Here is a 12,171-nt window from a genome sequence, read left to right as displayed (position 1 = left end):
CAAAGATCCACATCCACCCCACGTATTTTCATCTCATCCCAAGGTATCATCCCAATTACAGCATCAACTCAAAGTCCTAAATCTCTTCAGCTCCAAAGTCCATAACCAGAATCATCTAAATCCAACGTAGATGAGTAACCCATGAAGTACAGCTGCTGGGGAACAATTTCTCTTCACCTGTGAACCTATGATTTTAAAGAAACAGGTTATCTTCCCCCAACATACAGTGCTGGGACAGGCACAGGATAATAGTTATATAGACATTCCAGTTCCAGAAAGGGAGACATGGAAAATAAAACAGAGTGCTGGTCCAAAGTAACTTGGAAACCCAGCCCAGCAAATCCCAATTGCAAGGTTTCAAAGCCAGGGACTTATCCTCTGTCATCCTTGGCTTTGCTCTCTGGGTAGGATGTCAGAAAAAGACAACACTGGAAATGCTTCTGGAGTGACTTGAATTCACCAGGCAGGTGGGGGGAGCCCAAATGTCATAAATGTTCACCTGCGTCTTCCTGCTGAACTACACCAGGCAGGAAGGGAAGGTCTGGTGATGCACTGCCTGGCACTCAGAGCAACCCACCTGGGCTGCCAGCAGCTAGATGTCAAGGAGGACTTAACACAGGTTATGTGGTTTGGTAAGAGCATCAACAAGGTTACGCTGGTGGACCATGAGCCCACCATGGTTTTAGTAGATACAAGGGGCTGGCTTAGGATGCCAGGCTTAGTAAAAATGTATCAGCTATGTGCCAGAATTGATATTTGCCACAGAATTCCACCTCTCCCTGCCAGGTCCTATCCTCCGTTCATGCCGAGAGTGACCCAGAGACCCCACCTCTGCATGGCTGTGTTTGGTTGGTATTTACACAGGCTGTTCACCTAAAACTGCCCTAAGCCCATGTGTACCCTTCAAATTTGAAGGTACTTTCCACTAAATTTGCACGAAATGCTTTCTTACTAACAACGCAGGTAGTGTACTCTTTGTTCTTACTTCTTAAGTCCCAACCCATGACTTGATGCTACAAATGTTAAAGAAAACAGTTGATGTCCAAGTTTACAGAATTACAACTTAAGCAAAGATTTTAATTACACCTTAAATAAAGGTGAGTCGTAAAACTTGCATCCATGTTATCCTGCGTTCGCTTTCTCGGAACATCTAGATTTCACTGGAAGTGCCTGGACATCACTTCCAAGGGGGATTGATTCCCAAATTCTTCATGCTGCTAGTTTCATGCTGATGATATCAGATTCAGGCACATCAAATGTATGTCTGCTTACTTTCCTGGACTGTGAGCTCCTAAGGTCAAGGGCCAGGTATTTTCCTCTTTATCCCAAGACTTGGCACTGGGTGTGGAGCACAGTAGGTGCCAATCAGGGTGGGTCGTTTTGTTGGTTTGAACTGATTTATCTCTGCTACCCTTTCTTCCTAAAATGGTTCTGCAGGGTCCATCTGGCAAAACTCACAACTCCTCCAAATTTCAGCTTAACATTACTTACCACCCTAAAAAGTTTAAAATAACTTGGATGTCTATTAATAGGATAATAATTTTAAAAAATAGACAATGATACACTTTTGAAGGACACAAGCACAGTGACTGAGCAACCACTGTGGCAAAAAGCAAAAACATTCCTACGCGTTTTATTTGTATGAGTAGAGAACAATCTTGAATGATAAACACCAAATGGTCACAGTGATGTCCTTGGACAGAGGGGAAGGAAAGTGTGGATGTTTACTTTTACTGATACACTTCCCCCGTTGTTTTAATGCATTTACATTAGCTTGAGATTGTTTACAAATCAGTGATCAAAGTTAAGAAAAGGAGGTTGTCAGCGCGGCTGTGAAACCTTCCATTCCTCCCCACCCTCTCTGAGTGTCTGTGGTACACAGCACATCTCCCATGGTGCCCCAGTGGTCCACATGGGGTCTCACTCACCCCTGGGTGGGAGGCTCTGAGTGAGAAGCAGCTGAAGCAGCAGACATTTATCTCTAGGACTCTGCCCAGGCCACGAGCACCTGGCTGTGTGTCCCTGTGATGCAGTGATGTCAAACCATCCCTGTATGCTCGTCCCGGATGAGGAGGCCAAGAGAAGGCATTTATGTGCCTTCACCCCTAGGTAGCCCTATACCAGGTACACAAGAGCATCCATCTTCATTGAGGTTACTGAGTGATAAGAAGGAAACAAGCTGCTCCCTTTCTACAGAGAAGCTACAAATCAAAAGGATGAGCCCTAGTGGTTTCTGTGGCACAGCTCCTCTGAGTGAAGGGAGAGGGGAAGGACAGACATGGCACCCAGGACCCCGTAACTGTCGCATCTGGAGTGAGAGAATCTGGCTGGGTGGCTCTTGCTGTGTTGACCCAGCTGGCCGGACAGAGGACCCCTTCCTCCCAGGCCCTGCACACTCAGCTTTCCCAGAGAGGAAAAGATTGGGGGGTTTCTGGTCGGTGATTTTGGAACCCAGAGACAAGTTCTCCCAAGGCCTTTTGTAGGAGAGAACGAGGCATAGCTGCTGTTTCCCCAAGGAGACAAATACACTTGATTCCTGGAACCCAGGTTTGGGAGCAGTGTCGTGCTCACAACCACGGCACTGCTGATTTTGATCGGAGGTTCTTAGTAACACCCCCTCCCTCCACATTTGTGACAACCAAAATGTCCTTTGGTGCCCAGACATCAGTAAATGTTTCCTGGTGGCAAAATCACCCTGGCAGAGTACTTCTGGTCTAGAAGGAGACAGACCTGAAAACTAATCGTGCATCATTTCATTCAGCAGTCACTCACTGAGTTCCTAATCAGTGCTATGCACTGGGGGCCAAGGGACAGACAACCAGAAAGAAGATGCATCCCATCCCTCCTCCACATCATGGAGGGACCAGCTTGAACATCAGGTCTCCTCTGTGCTGTCATCTGTGGTGGATTCTACCTCTCTCCCTGCCTGTCCTGATGGGTTGGCATCAGGGCCCTACTCAGTGTGTGCCTTCATATTTCAGCTTTACCTCCAGACTACCTGTGTTTCTTGAAACGATCTCTGCTCCACTCTCTAAAGCCCTCTGGCAGCCCCATCCCACTCTTGACACCTGTATATAATCTCAGGAACCCAGCCCAGATCCTGCAGAGACCCAGCATCTGGGCTCTGCTGATTATAAATTGGGCAATGAGACAAAGTTGCCCAATGACCAGCAGCACAGAGTTGTGCGCAGCTGTAGGGAAGGATGGTATGGAGCTTTAGCAGGGCTGGAACCCAGGACTCCAGGGGCTGGGGGTGGGCCAGGTATGAGATGACCCCCTATGGAGGCCAGATTATAAAGGCCCAAGGATCAGGTGGGGTGGAAAGGAGAGGAGGTAACAGAGAGCACAGTAAGACAAGCTAATCTCAAACCAGAAAACTCTTCCTACAAGTCAGAGGGTGAGGTGGGTGTGACACTGGGACAGCCTGGTTGGCCTCAGGTGGCGAAACTGTGCACATCCCTTGGCACACGGTGTGGATGATCAATACTATTAACAAGCATAAGAAACTTCAAACTGAACAAGTTTCCTCCCCCAAATTGTACACTTTTCAACTGCTTTATCTTTCTTTGCAAATTGATACAGCCCTGAATAATCCAGGATGGGGGTTGTAGTGGCAGAGCCCAAACCAGAAGGTACGAAGGCTGCACTGATGGTGTAACAGACGTCTGATACTTACCCAATAAGCGTGGAGCACAGAGATCAGTCAGTCATGGACTACATGTGAATTCCAATCCCATGGAAGAGCTGAATGTGCATGCAATAGCCAACTGGCAGTGAGCACCTTGGATGTGTCAGGCACTCAGCTGAATGCTGGGTATACAAATACCCTCCTGAAGGCCCCAAGGCAGCAATAAGGTCACAGCCTAAATAGGGCCAATTCAAAATCAATGGTGATCAATAATGGAGATTCAAAGAGCTAAGGGAGTACAGAGAAGGGAGAGATTAATTTCAAGTAGCTTGATTACTCAAAATCTCATCCCTTGGTTTTCTGTGTGATTTGATCCACTGTATACGGACCATCTGCAGTGGCATCATGCAAACCAAAGTCTTTCGTGTAAATTCCACTTTGGATCCTATGAGCACTCTATGTTGAATTTTTTTTTTAAATGAGCGTAGTGAGTGATGAAGTCTCCGAGTAATGAGATGTGAAACAGCACTGAAGATAGGGAAAATAGAGCAGTTTAGCTAGTTACCTTTGAATAAGAGAGACTGTAAGAGATTTTATATCTTTTAATTGTAAGATATAAAAATAAATTGTGTGTAGTTTTCATGTATTAGATAAAAAGATTATAGAATCTACTTTAAGCAGAAATTTCCAAATGACATAGCAACTGGCAGTTCAATCAAGATTATAGAGATTATTTCTAAGGAGTAGATATTATAGCATCATTGTGCTTTTTACAAAATAATTACAAGTCTTTGTTTCAGTGTTACGTTTATGCATAGAATTTTTCTGCACCAGTTTCTAGCCAGACATGGAAATCACTTCCCTCAAGACGAGCAGAAGATGATTTAAGTACAACAGGAAGGAGGAACTTTGTAGGTTGGACATTGGCTCTTTATCAGATACCTACCTGGGACCATAATTACAACTAACTGTTCAGTGACCAACACATAAGGCTATTGGGATTTTTATTTTTAAACAGTGAAATGCACAAGTATAGTAAATTTTATGTTGGGACGGGGGGAAGGAAGGAAAGGAAACTTCCTCTCCTCCAGAGTGAAAAACCAAAGGTCATCTTTTGATATGTTTCACTTGTTCTGGAATAGTTGATAAAAAGCGGAAACCCAACCCCAAAGGCTTGAAGGACACAGTTCCTCATTGAAAAAGAGACATGTTCACACCTAGTTCACTTAAAAATATATATGGAGCCTCATCCTACCTGCAGACACTGTGGTAACTGCACTCTCCCCTCAGTATCATTGTGAGGGGTGGTGTTTATGTGTGTGTCCTAATTACTTCCTCTTCCCTACTGGGACCTTAACTTATAATATTAGTCTTTCTCATTTCTCAGTATCTTACACATTTTAATATGTAATATCTTACATATTTTAATGTAGTCGGCAGTTAATAATTTTTTTAATTGTGGAGGAGACTAGACTAGAACAAAGAGAATAAGAAAATGCTCAAATTAATATTGAAGACATGTAATGTTGACAAAGTTGTTAATTCCTGATCTTTCCCATCAGTTTCCCCTGCCCATTCATTGACTACCAGTGAAAATAGGGCTGATCATGAGGATGTTTATTTGTGAATCAGGAGGCAGCCTGCCCCCATCGTGAAGCCACTCAAAGGAAAGACTGAGCATTTGTGGATAAGGGGAAAGGTTAGAGGATGTTCGAGACTAAGGTGCACATGAGCTATCCCTACAGTTCTTTCAAGTCCAAATTCCATTCTTCTGTCTTTGGAAACATGACCTCATCAAAGCACAAAGAGGCCGGATTTAAGACTGACAATCATACGTTGCACCCGGTGTTCTTCAGACCAAAGAGGTCTGATTGGAATTTTTTTTTTGTTTTTTTTTTGTTTTGTTTTTTGATGTTCTTCAGACCAAAGAGGTCTGATTGGAATTTTTTTTTGTTTTTTTTTTTGATGTTATAATGATTGGAATTTTTTTTTGATGCTATAATGATTGGAATTTTTGACAAACCTAGTACGCTAACAGTGTCAAAGCTCGACCTGGTGAAAATCATTTCAAGGAGAAATGCTCTAAAAATGCTCTTTTACAAAGACCATCCTTCTAATAATAATACCAGTGTGCCTCTCACCACTTTTTCTTTTGCAGAAAGATTTCTTTCCTCCCTCCCAGAGATGCTCTCAGAACGAGGGTTGACCACCCCAAGGCAGAATCTATAACACCTTCCATAAAAATGCTGCCAGTATTTGCTCAGTTATGTTATCTAAGGAACTGAGGAGTTTTGTTTATATTTTAAGATCAGCAAATGCCAAAAATACTAATGTGAATTGAATAACCTTTCCCAGTGTTACATTAAAACACTGATAGATCATCTTTAAACATGTCTGCAGAACTTTTTAGATATTAAAGAAAACATTTATGTTCAGTAGCATTTTAGCATTGAGCCTATTTTATTTTGATTTAATTCCTAAAAGGTATAGTCCATATTGTACACCAAGCCTGAAGCCTTTGCTTTCCTGTCCTTCACAGACCTGGGTTTGTTGTAGCTTCTCCACTTACTATCTGTGTAGCCTTGGACAACCTGTCTGAGACTCAGTTCTCTTACCTGTAAAACAGAATGAAGTATAACAGGGAAAGATGTTGGAAAAATTAAATGAGAACACTTGTGTCAATTACAGCATGGGTTTGAAGATTCATTCTGTTCAGCTATTCCTGTGTGCTCTAAGGCCACAGGTTCTTGGAATCTGCCCCATGGCTGGCCCCAGCAGTCACTGAAGAACACTACCCTCCCCAACCAAACCCTCCCCCTAGAAGTAGAGTTAGAGCTACTTTACTTTAGGTCTTCAGTGTGAGCATCACCAAAGTATGCAAATTACCGGACTCCACCAGTGATCTCAAGGTGAGGCCCAGCTCTCTCCATGAACATGCCCTCCAGGTGATTCTGATAATAGCCATAGCTTGAGAACCATTGCCCTACCTAGATCATTCTCTCTTTCCATTACCCTTCCCCACAGTTTCTAAATTTTTTCAGCCCCTTTCTACCTTCCATTAACTCATCTCCTCTAGCATCCTTCTAATAGCCTGTGCTGTCTCTCATTCAGTTACTGCAAAAGTTCTCTGCTGGAACTGAATCCTTAATCACGGTTGGAGAGGAAGACCAGAACACCCTCTCAGGTGGTGGAATAACTAAAACCACCCAAAAGATTCACCTTTGACTAGATTGTCTCATGTCTTTTGTACCTTCTGGAAGCTCTCTCTGTCTCCCAGCTGTACATTTCATTACAAGGGGCCCCTTCTGTTGGCTTTAGCTCAGTCTGTGCCATTGTAGGAAGGAGTTTGGGCAACTCCTACCCATAAAAGGTGCCATAGGCATCCCAATGACTAAATTTTCACAGAAATCTCTGTGTTCTTAGAATAAATTTCTAGAAGTTTACCTCTGGCAGGGCCAAGGTAGGTATCTTTTTGAGGCAGGTGAAATTAGATCTCTAAAATACTTCAGTAAGTTGAAAACTTTGTGTTTGAAAAGTATTTCAAACTTCTCAAAGAAGAAGAATCCTTTGAATCAAAGAGCTTCTGATTCCCTGGTCGATTGTAAATGAAGCAGACCTTGAAGACTTGGCCAAAGTCTCCCTTCTCAGCAGTCACAGAACTCTCACGGATCACATGTTTGGAATTCTGCATTCTCCATTTAGAAAGTTTCCTTGCAGATATCTGTGACTCACCTAATTCTAGGATGCTTTTGTGGAGGCCGTACCCCCTGATTAAATTATATTCTTGGTAAACCTGAAAAGGCAAGGAAAGTGTTTTGATTAAAACTATGAGAGGAGGTGACCACTGTGAAGGGCGCTGACACATCCTTTTGCTTTGCAGGAATGTTAGTTCAGCCGGAGAGGAGGCCCGCAGGAGGATGCGGGAATGTGATGGGCTCACGGATGCGCTGCTCTACGTGATTCAGTCTGCGCTGGGGAGCAGCGAGATCGATAGCAAGGTTTGTTGAATTTGCATAGATGAAGCATCTTAGAGAAGAAGGATGCCCAGGGGACCAAACAGTGGCTAACAAGGATGGAGAGTTAATGCGCTGTTTAATACTTTCACTCTGAGATCTATATCGACTTTTAATCCTAGCCTAGAATTAGACACTTAATTCTTGATTAGTAGTGAATAAAAATTTAGATTAAGTTATTGTAACTACAGGTGTTCCAGATGAGTGTATAAACTCTCACCTACCAGGTTGCCCACAATCTTCTAGCTTTATTTTCTAAAATCCTTTGGCAAAAGAAAAAGAAATATTAAAACTACCTGAGAGTCGAATAATCCTATATTCTTACAAGATAGCTTTTGAACAACTTAATTTTGTCCAGTGCCATGTAAGGAATGCCTGATGAAGTCTAAATAAATTCTGTCAAAGTGCTACATAAATGAGCCTGTCAAAACATTGATCATCAGTGTCCATTCAGTGCTTTAGTTCACAAACCAAAATAGAATTGGGTGGGCTTCACCAGTGTTTGAGCTATTTTGTTTTGTCTTCACTTGTCTTTTGATTAGTTTTGGTTCATTTTCAATAAAAAATTTGTAATTTCATAATATCCTGGTATCAACACGGACTTTACTGATGCTTTCAAGTAATACATGTGATGAATGTGATACCTTAATAAGACCTTAATACATGTGATACCTTAATAAGACCTTCTCCAGAGCCACTCTGTTGACATTTGGGTCCAGTTCTTTGCTGTGGGCTGTCCTGTGCACTGTAGGATGTTGAGCAGCATCCCTGGTCTCCACCCACTAGACGCCAGTACCATCCTTCCCGCAGACCAGTTGTGACAGACAAAAATGTCTCCAGATATTGCCAGATATACCATAGGGAGCCAAAAATTGTCCCTGGTTCTGAACCAGAGCCTCAATCCCATGGTTTTTAATACCAACTCTTCATCGGAATTGCCTTTGAAACATTTAATAAATGCATGTGCCTAGACACCATCACAGCCCCCTGAGTGAATCTGAGTGTCCAATTCTCGTCTCCGATTTCTATTCCTCTGAAAGTTCATCAGGTGATTCGACGTGCGTCTTGGATTGAGAACCGCCTTAGTAGATACAGCTTTAAAATGGGCACTAGTCGGGAATACAATATAATGTAACTTAGCTGTAAGGTCAGATAAAGAACAAATAAGAGTGATTTTATCAATTTAATTACTCATTGGCATGGGGATGATTTGCCATGGCACTTCTCAACCTTGACTACACATTAGAGTGACTGAAAAATTTAGAAAATTACTAAAAAAAACTAGAAAACTAAATTATTAGAAAAGCTAGAAAATTACTGATGCCTGAGCCCTACTCCCTAAAGTTTAGGACCCATGATATTTTCTGGGACTCTAGCCCTTTGAGTACCAGCTGACTCCAGTTATGACACTGTCTGTCATCTTATCACTGCCACTCAGTTACATTTGCATCCATTCATTTACCGTGTACGACATCAATTTCAAAAGTGAAATATGATAGAAAAGATTTAATCAACCTCTCTTGTAAATGCCCTTAACAGCCATTTTAGACCTTTTAATATCATTGACAGGAAAATTAAGTCCCTGAAGAAGCAACCAGTCGAGATGTCTCGAGTATTTACAGATACCTGTTAACACAATAGAGGAATTTTGAAAAGAGCTACTGAAGGTAATTCATAATTCACAGAAGCTGCAATGCTAAGGATCTTAAGATTCAAAGTGGTAGAGACTAAGGCAGGGGATGCTAAGCCTATGGATACCAAGCAAGCTTTAACACTGTCTGGGCCTTGTAGCTGAGAATAAAATAAGAGTCAACAGCCTCTTGTCTTGGCCCAGTGCCCACCACTGGGTGAGTAAGGTAGCCGTCAGGAGCATGGTCCAAAATCAGAGTGCTGTGAGGCACGCACATCTTTCTTCTGATGTGTCAGAGGACCAGACTCCTCAATCTCTTGGGAGACCTTGGAGATTCTCCTTGTTAATGTCCACATTTCTCCCAAAAGAGGAAACTGAAAAACTGAGGACCATTTAGGGCTGGAGTCAGAAAACTCAGATATTCCTTGAAATAATGCCATTTGCAGCAACATGGATGGACCTAGAGATGATTACACTAAGTGAAGTTAGTCAGACAAAGACAAATATCTGATACCACTTATATGCAGACTCTAAAAAATATGATACAAATGAACTTATTTACAAAACAGAAACAGACTCACAGACTTAGAAAACAAACTTATGGTTACCAAAGGGGAAAGATGGGAGGGAAAGGGGATAAATTGGGAGTTTGGGATTGATGTACACACCACTACATTTAAAATAAATAATCAATAAGGACCTACTGTACAGCACAAGGAACTCTGCTCAATATTCTGTAATAAACTAAATGGGAAAAGAATTGGAGAAAGAATAGATACATGTATATGTATAACTGAATCACTTTTCTGTACACCTGAAACTAAGACAACATTGTTAATCAACTATGCTCCAATAGAAAATAAAAATTAAAAGAAGAAAAACCAGAAGACTCAGATATTCCTGATTGAGCAGCAAGAGCACTAAGCTTGGCCCCAGGAGCGTGCTGGAAAATGTGCCATCTCTTCCTCCTGATGACCAAGGACAGGGCCCGGGTGACCTCAGCTTTGAGACAAGGAGGATCCTTATAGCTGTTGAAAGGATCAAATGTGATAAACTACTCAGCAGTGCTTTGCTGGCCAGAATGTGCTATTGAGGTTTAACGTATTATTATTGTCCCATCACTTTCCACTCAGCCCTCTGCGTGGCCACTTCTGAGCTTCCTCAGTGACAAGTTAGAGGAGGGAAAAATGTGTGCACGCTGTCTCTGAGGCCAGCGAAGTTAATGAGTGAAAGAGCCTGGATTCCACGCACGCTCTCAGCTCAGCTCCTGCAACTGGAACAGTTTGTTGAAAGGGTAACATATGGTGGAGCGTTCTACAGACAGCTTCCAAATTAGCCCTTTCTAATAGAAAATAAGGAGTCAAAATGACCCTGGTGACCAAGAGGAACTACTGAAAGCTCTGTTGACAGCAATGGATATGGGAACCAAAACCACCAGCTGCCCCCACCTTCTGCTGGTGTCCCCAAGGAGGGCGGTGGCTGTCTTCTTTTTTTTCTTTTCTTCCTGCCCCTGCAGAGAAAAGCTCTTGACTTGGTAGCCCTCCCAAACCAAGCTTAAAGAGAGATAAGTTCAACCCCTGGGGCCACCCCCATCCTTCCCTCTCTACCACTTCCTCTGTCTCCCTTCCGCCCTCCCCATCCCCACTCTCTCTCTCCTTTCTCTCCCCGCCATCCAGCTTCTCTCACAATCATCCCTCAGCCACAGGTAGATTGTAAAACATTTCTCAAAACGGCGGATTTATTCCCCAGTAGTCATTTGTCAAACAGAGGCATGGATGTGCCCCCAGGGAAGATGAACAGCAGGATGAGAAAGGAGTTTATTCTCCCAAGTCTTTGATGTAAGAAAAATCAGTTTGAGCTGATTTAAAAATCGTTCTGACTTATACCATAACATTTTCTTTTCAGGGAGAGACTTTTCTCCCTTTCATGCATTGTCCTGTGTTTACCTACTTTCATGCCGGTTCCTTTTTTGATGCTGGGAGGATGCTTGAGATAGAAAATCAAGTTGACTCAAAGCCTGTGGGATTAGCAGCCCATGAAACCTTGAGAAGCTGACAAGAAAGGCTTGGAATGGCAAAGGTCCAGAAATATACCCTGAAAACTGGTTTTCCTGCTTGGTTTTCCTGCCCACAGTAGTCATGTCAAACATATACAGTGCCTTTTGCCAGATTCCAGTCATAGATGGGATCAGTACAGAATCTGGACCCTGGCAGCTCTCACTGCCCTTCCAGTCCCAACCTAGGACTAGAAAAAGTGGTGCAATCTGGTGTAAGTTACTGAAAGCTTCAGACCTCATCTGTAAAATGGAACGATCTTCCCTGCCTTGAATGGTGGCTGTCACACAGTTGGTGCCTGAAAAATGATAGCCAAGTTGGAATGCTTTTAAAAAGACAACTTATCTCTTCTTTTTCAGATTTTGTACACCTGAAACTGACATGACATTGTAAATCAACTATACTTCAATAAAACAATTTAAACTTAAATTTAAAAAATAAAATAAAACTTATCTCAGTTCATTTTTTTTCCATCATTATCTTGTCCTTTGTAAAAATTTGGTATTTTTTTCCCTCTTCCCTCAGTTCCTCAAATCCAAGACAAAGGTCAAAAGGTTGATGCACTGGTCTGAATGTTTGGTTCCCCCAAAATCCATATGTTGAGACCTAATCTCCAATTTGGCAGTGGGGACTTTGGGAGGAAATAGAAGCACAGAGAGATTTCACACTTTGGCCAAGGTCACACAGCTCATTAAATGGCAGAGCCAGGACTCCATCATGGACCCATTAGATCTAGGTCACAAGCTCTGGACCTCCCAGCACTACCATCTCCACCATTGTTAATTATATAAATCCTTGTACAGCACTTGCTGTGTGCCAGAAACTCTTCTCAGTACCTGCATACCT

General features: G+C 42.6%; 1 protein-coding gene across 2 annotated transcripts in view; it reads left to right on the top strand.

The window, feature by feature from the left end:
- Positions 1–12,171, top strand: part of CTNND2 (catenin delta 2) — a gene marked incomplete at its 5' end in the record, with an annotated part of 962,722 nt that overhangs the window by 811,760 nt on the left and 138,791 nt on the right. For both annotated transcript variants that reach the window (XM_081231805.1, XM_081231804.1), the window contains one exon: positions 7,509–7,626. In XM_081231805.1, coding sequence (XP_081087931.1) covers positions 7,509–7,626 — 118 coding nt within the window. The remainder of the gene's footprint in view (positions 1–7,508; positions 7,627–12,171) is intronic.

The sequence above is a fragment of the Mesoplodon bidens genome (assembly GCF_964165515.1).
Source record: "Mesoplodon bidens genome assembly, chromosome: 4".
NCBI lineage: Eukaryota > Metazoa > Chordata > Mammalia > Artiodactyla > Ziphiidae > Mesoplodon > Mesoplodon bidens.
The sequence above is the reverse complement of the archived record's forward strand: the minus strand, read 5'-3'. Positions and strand labels throughout refer to the sequence as shown.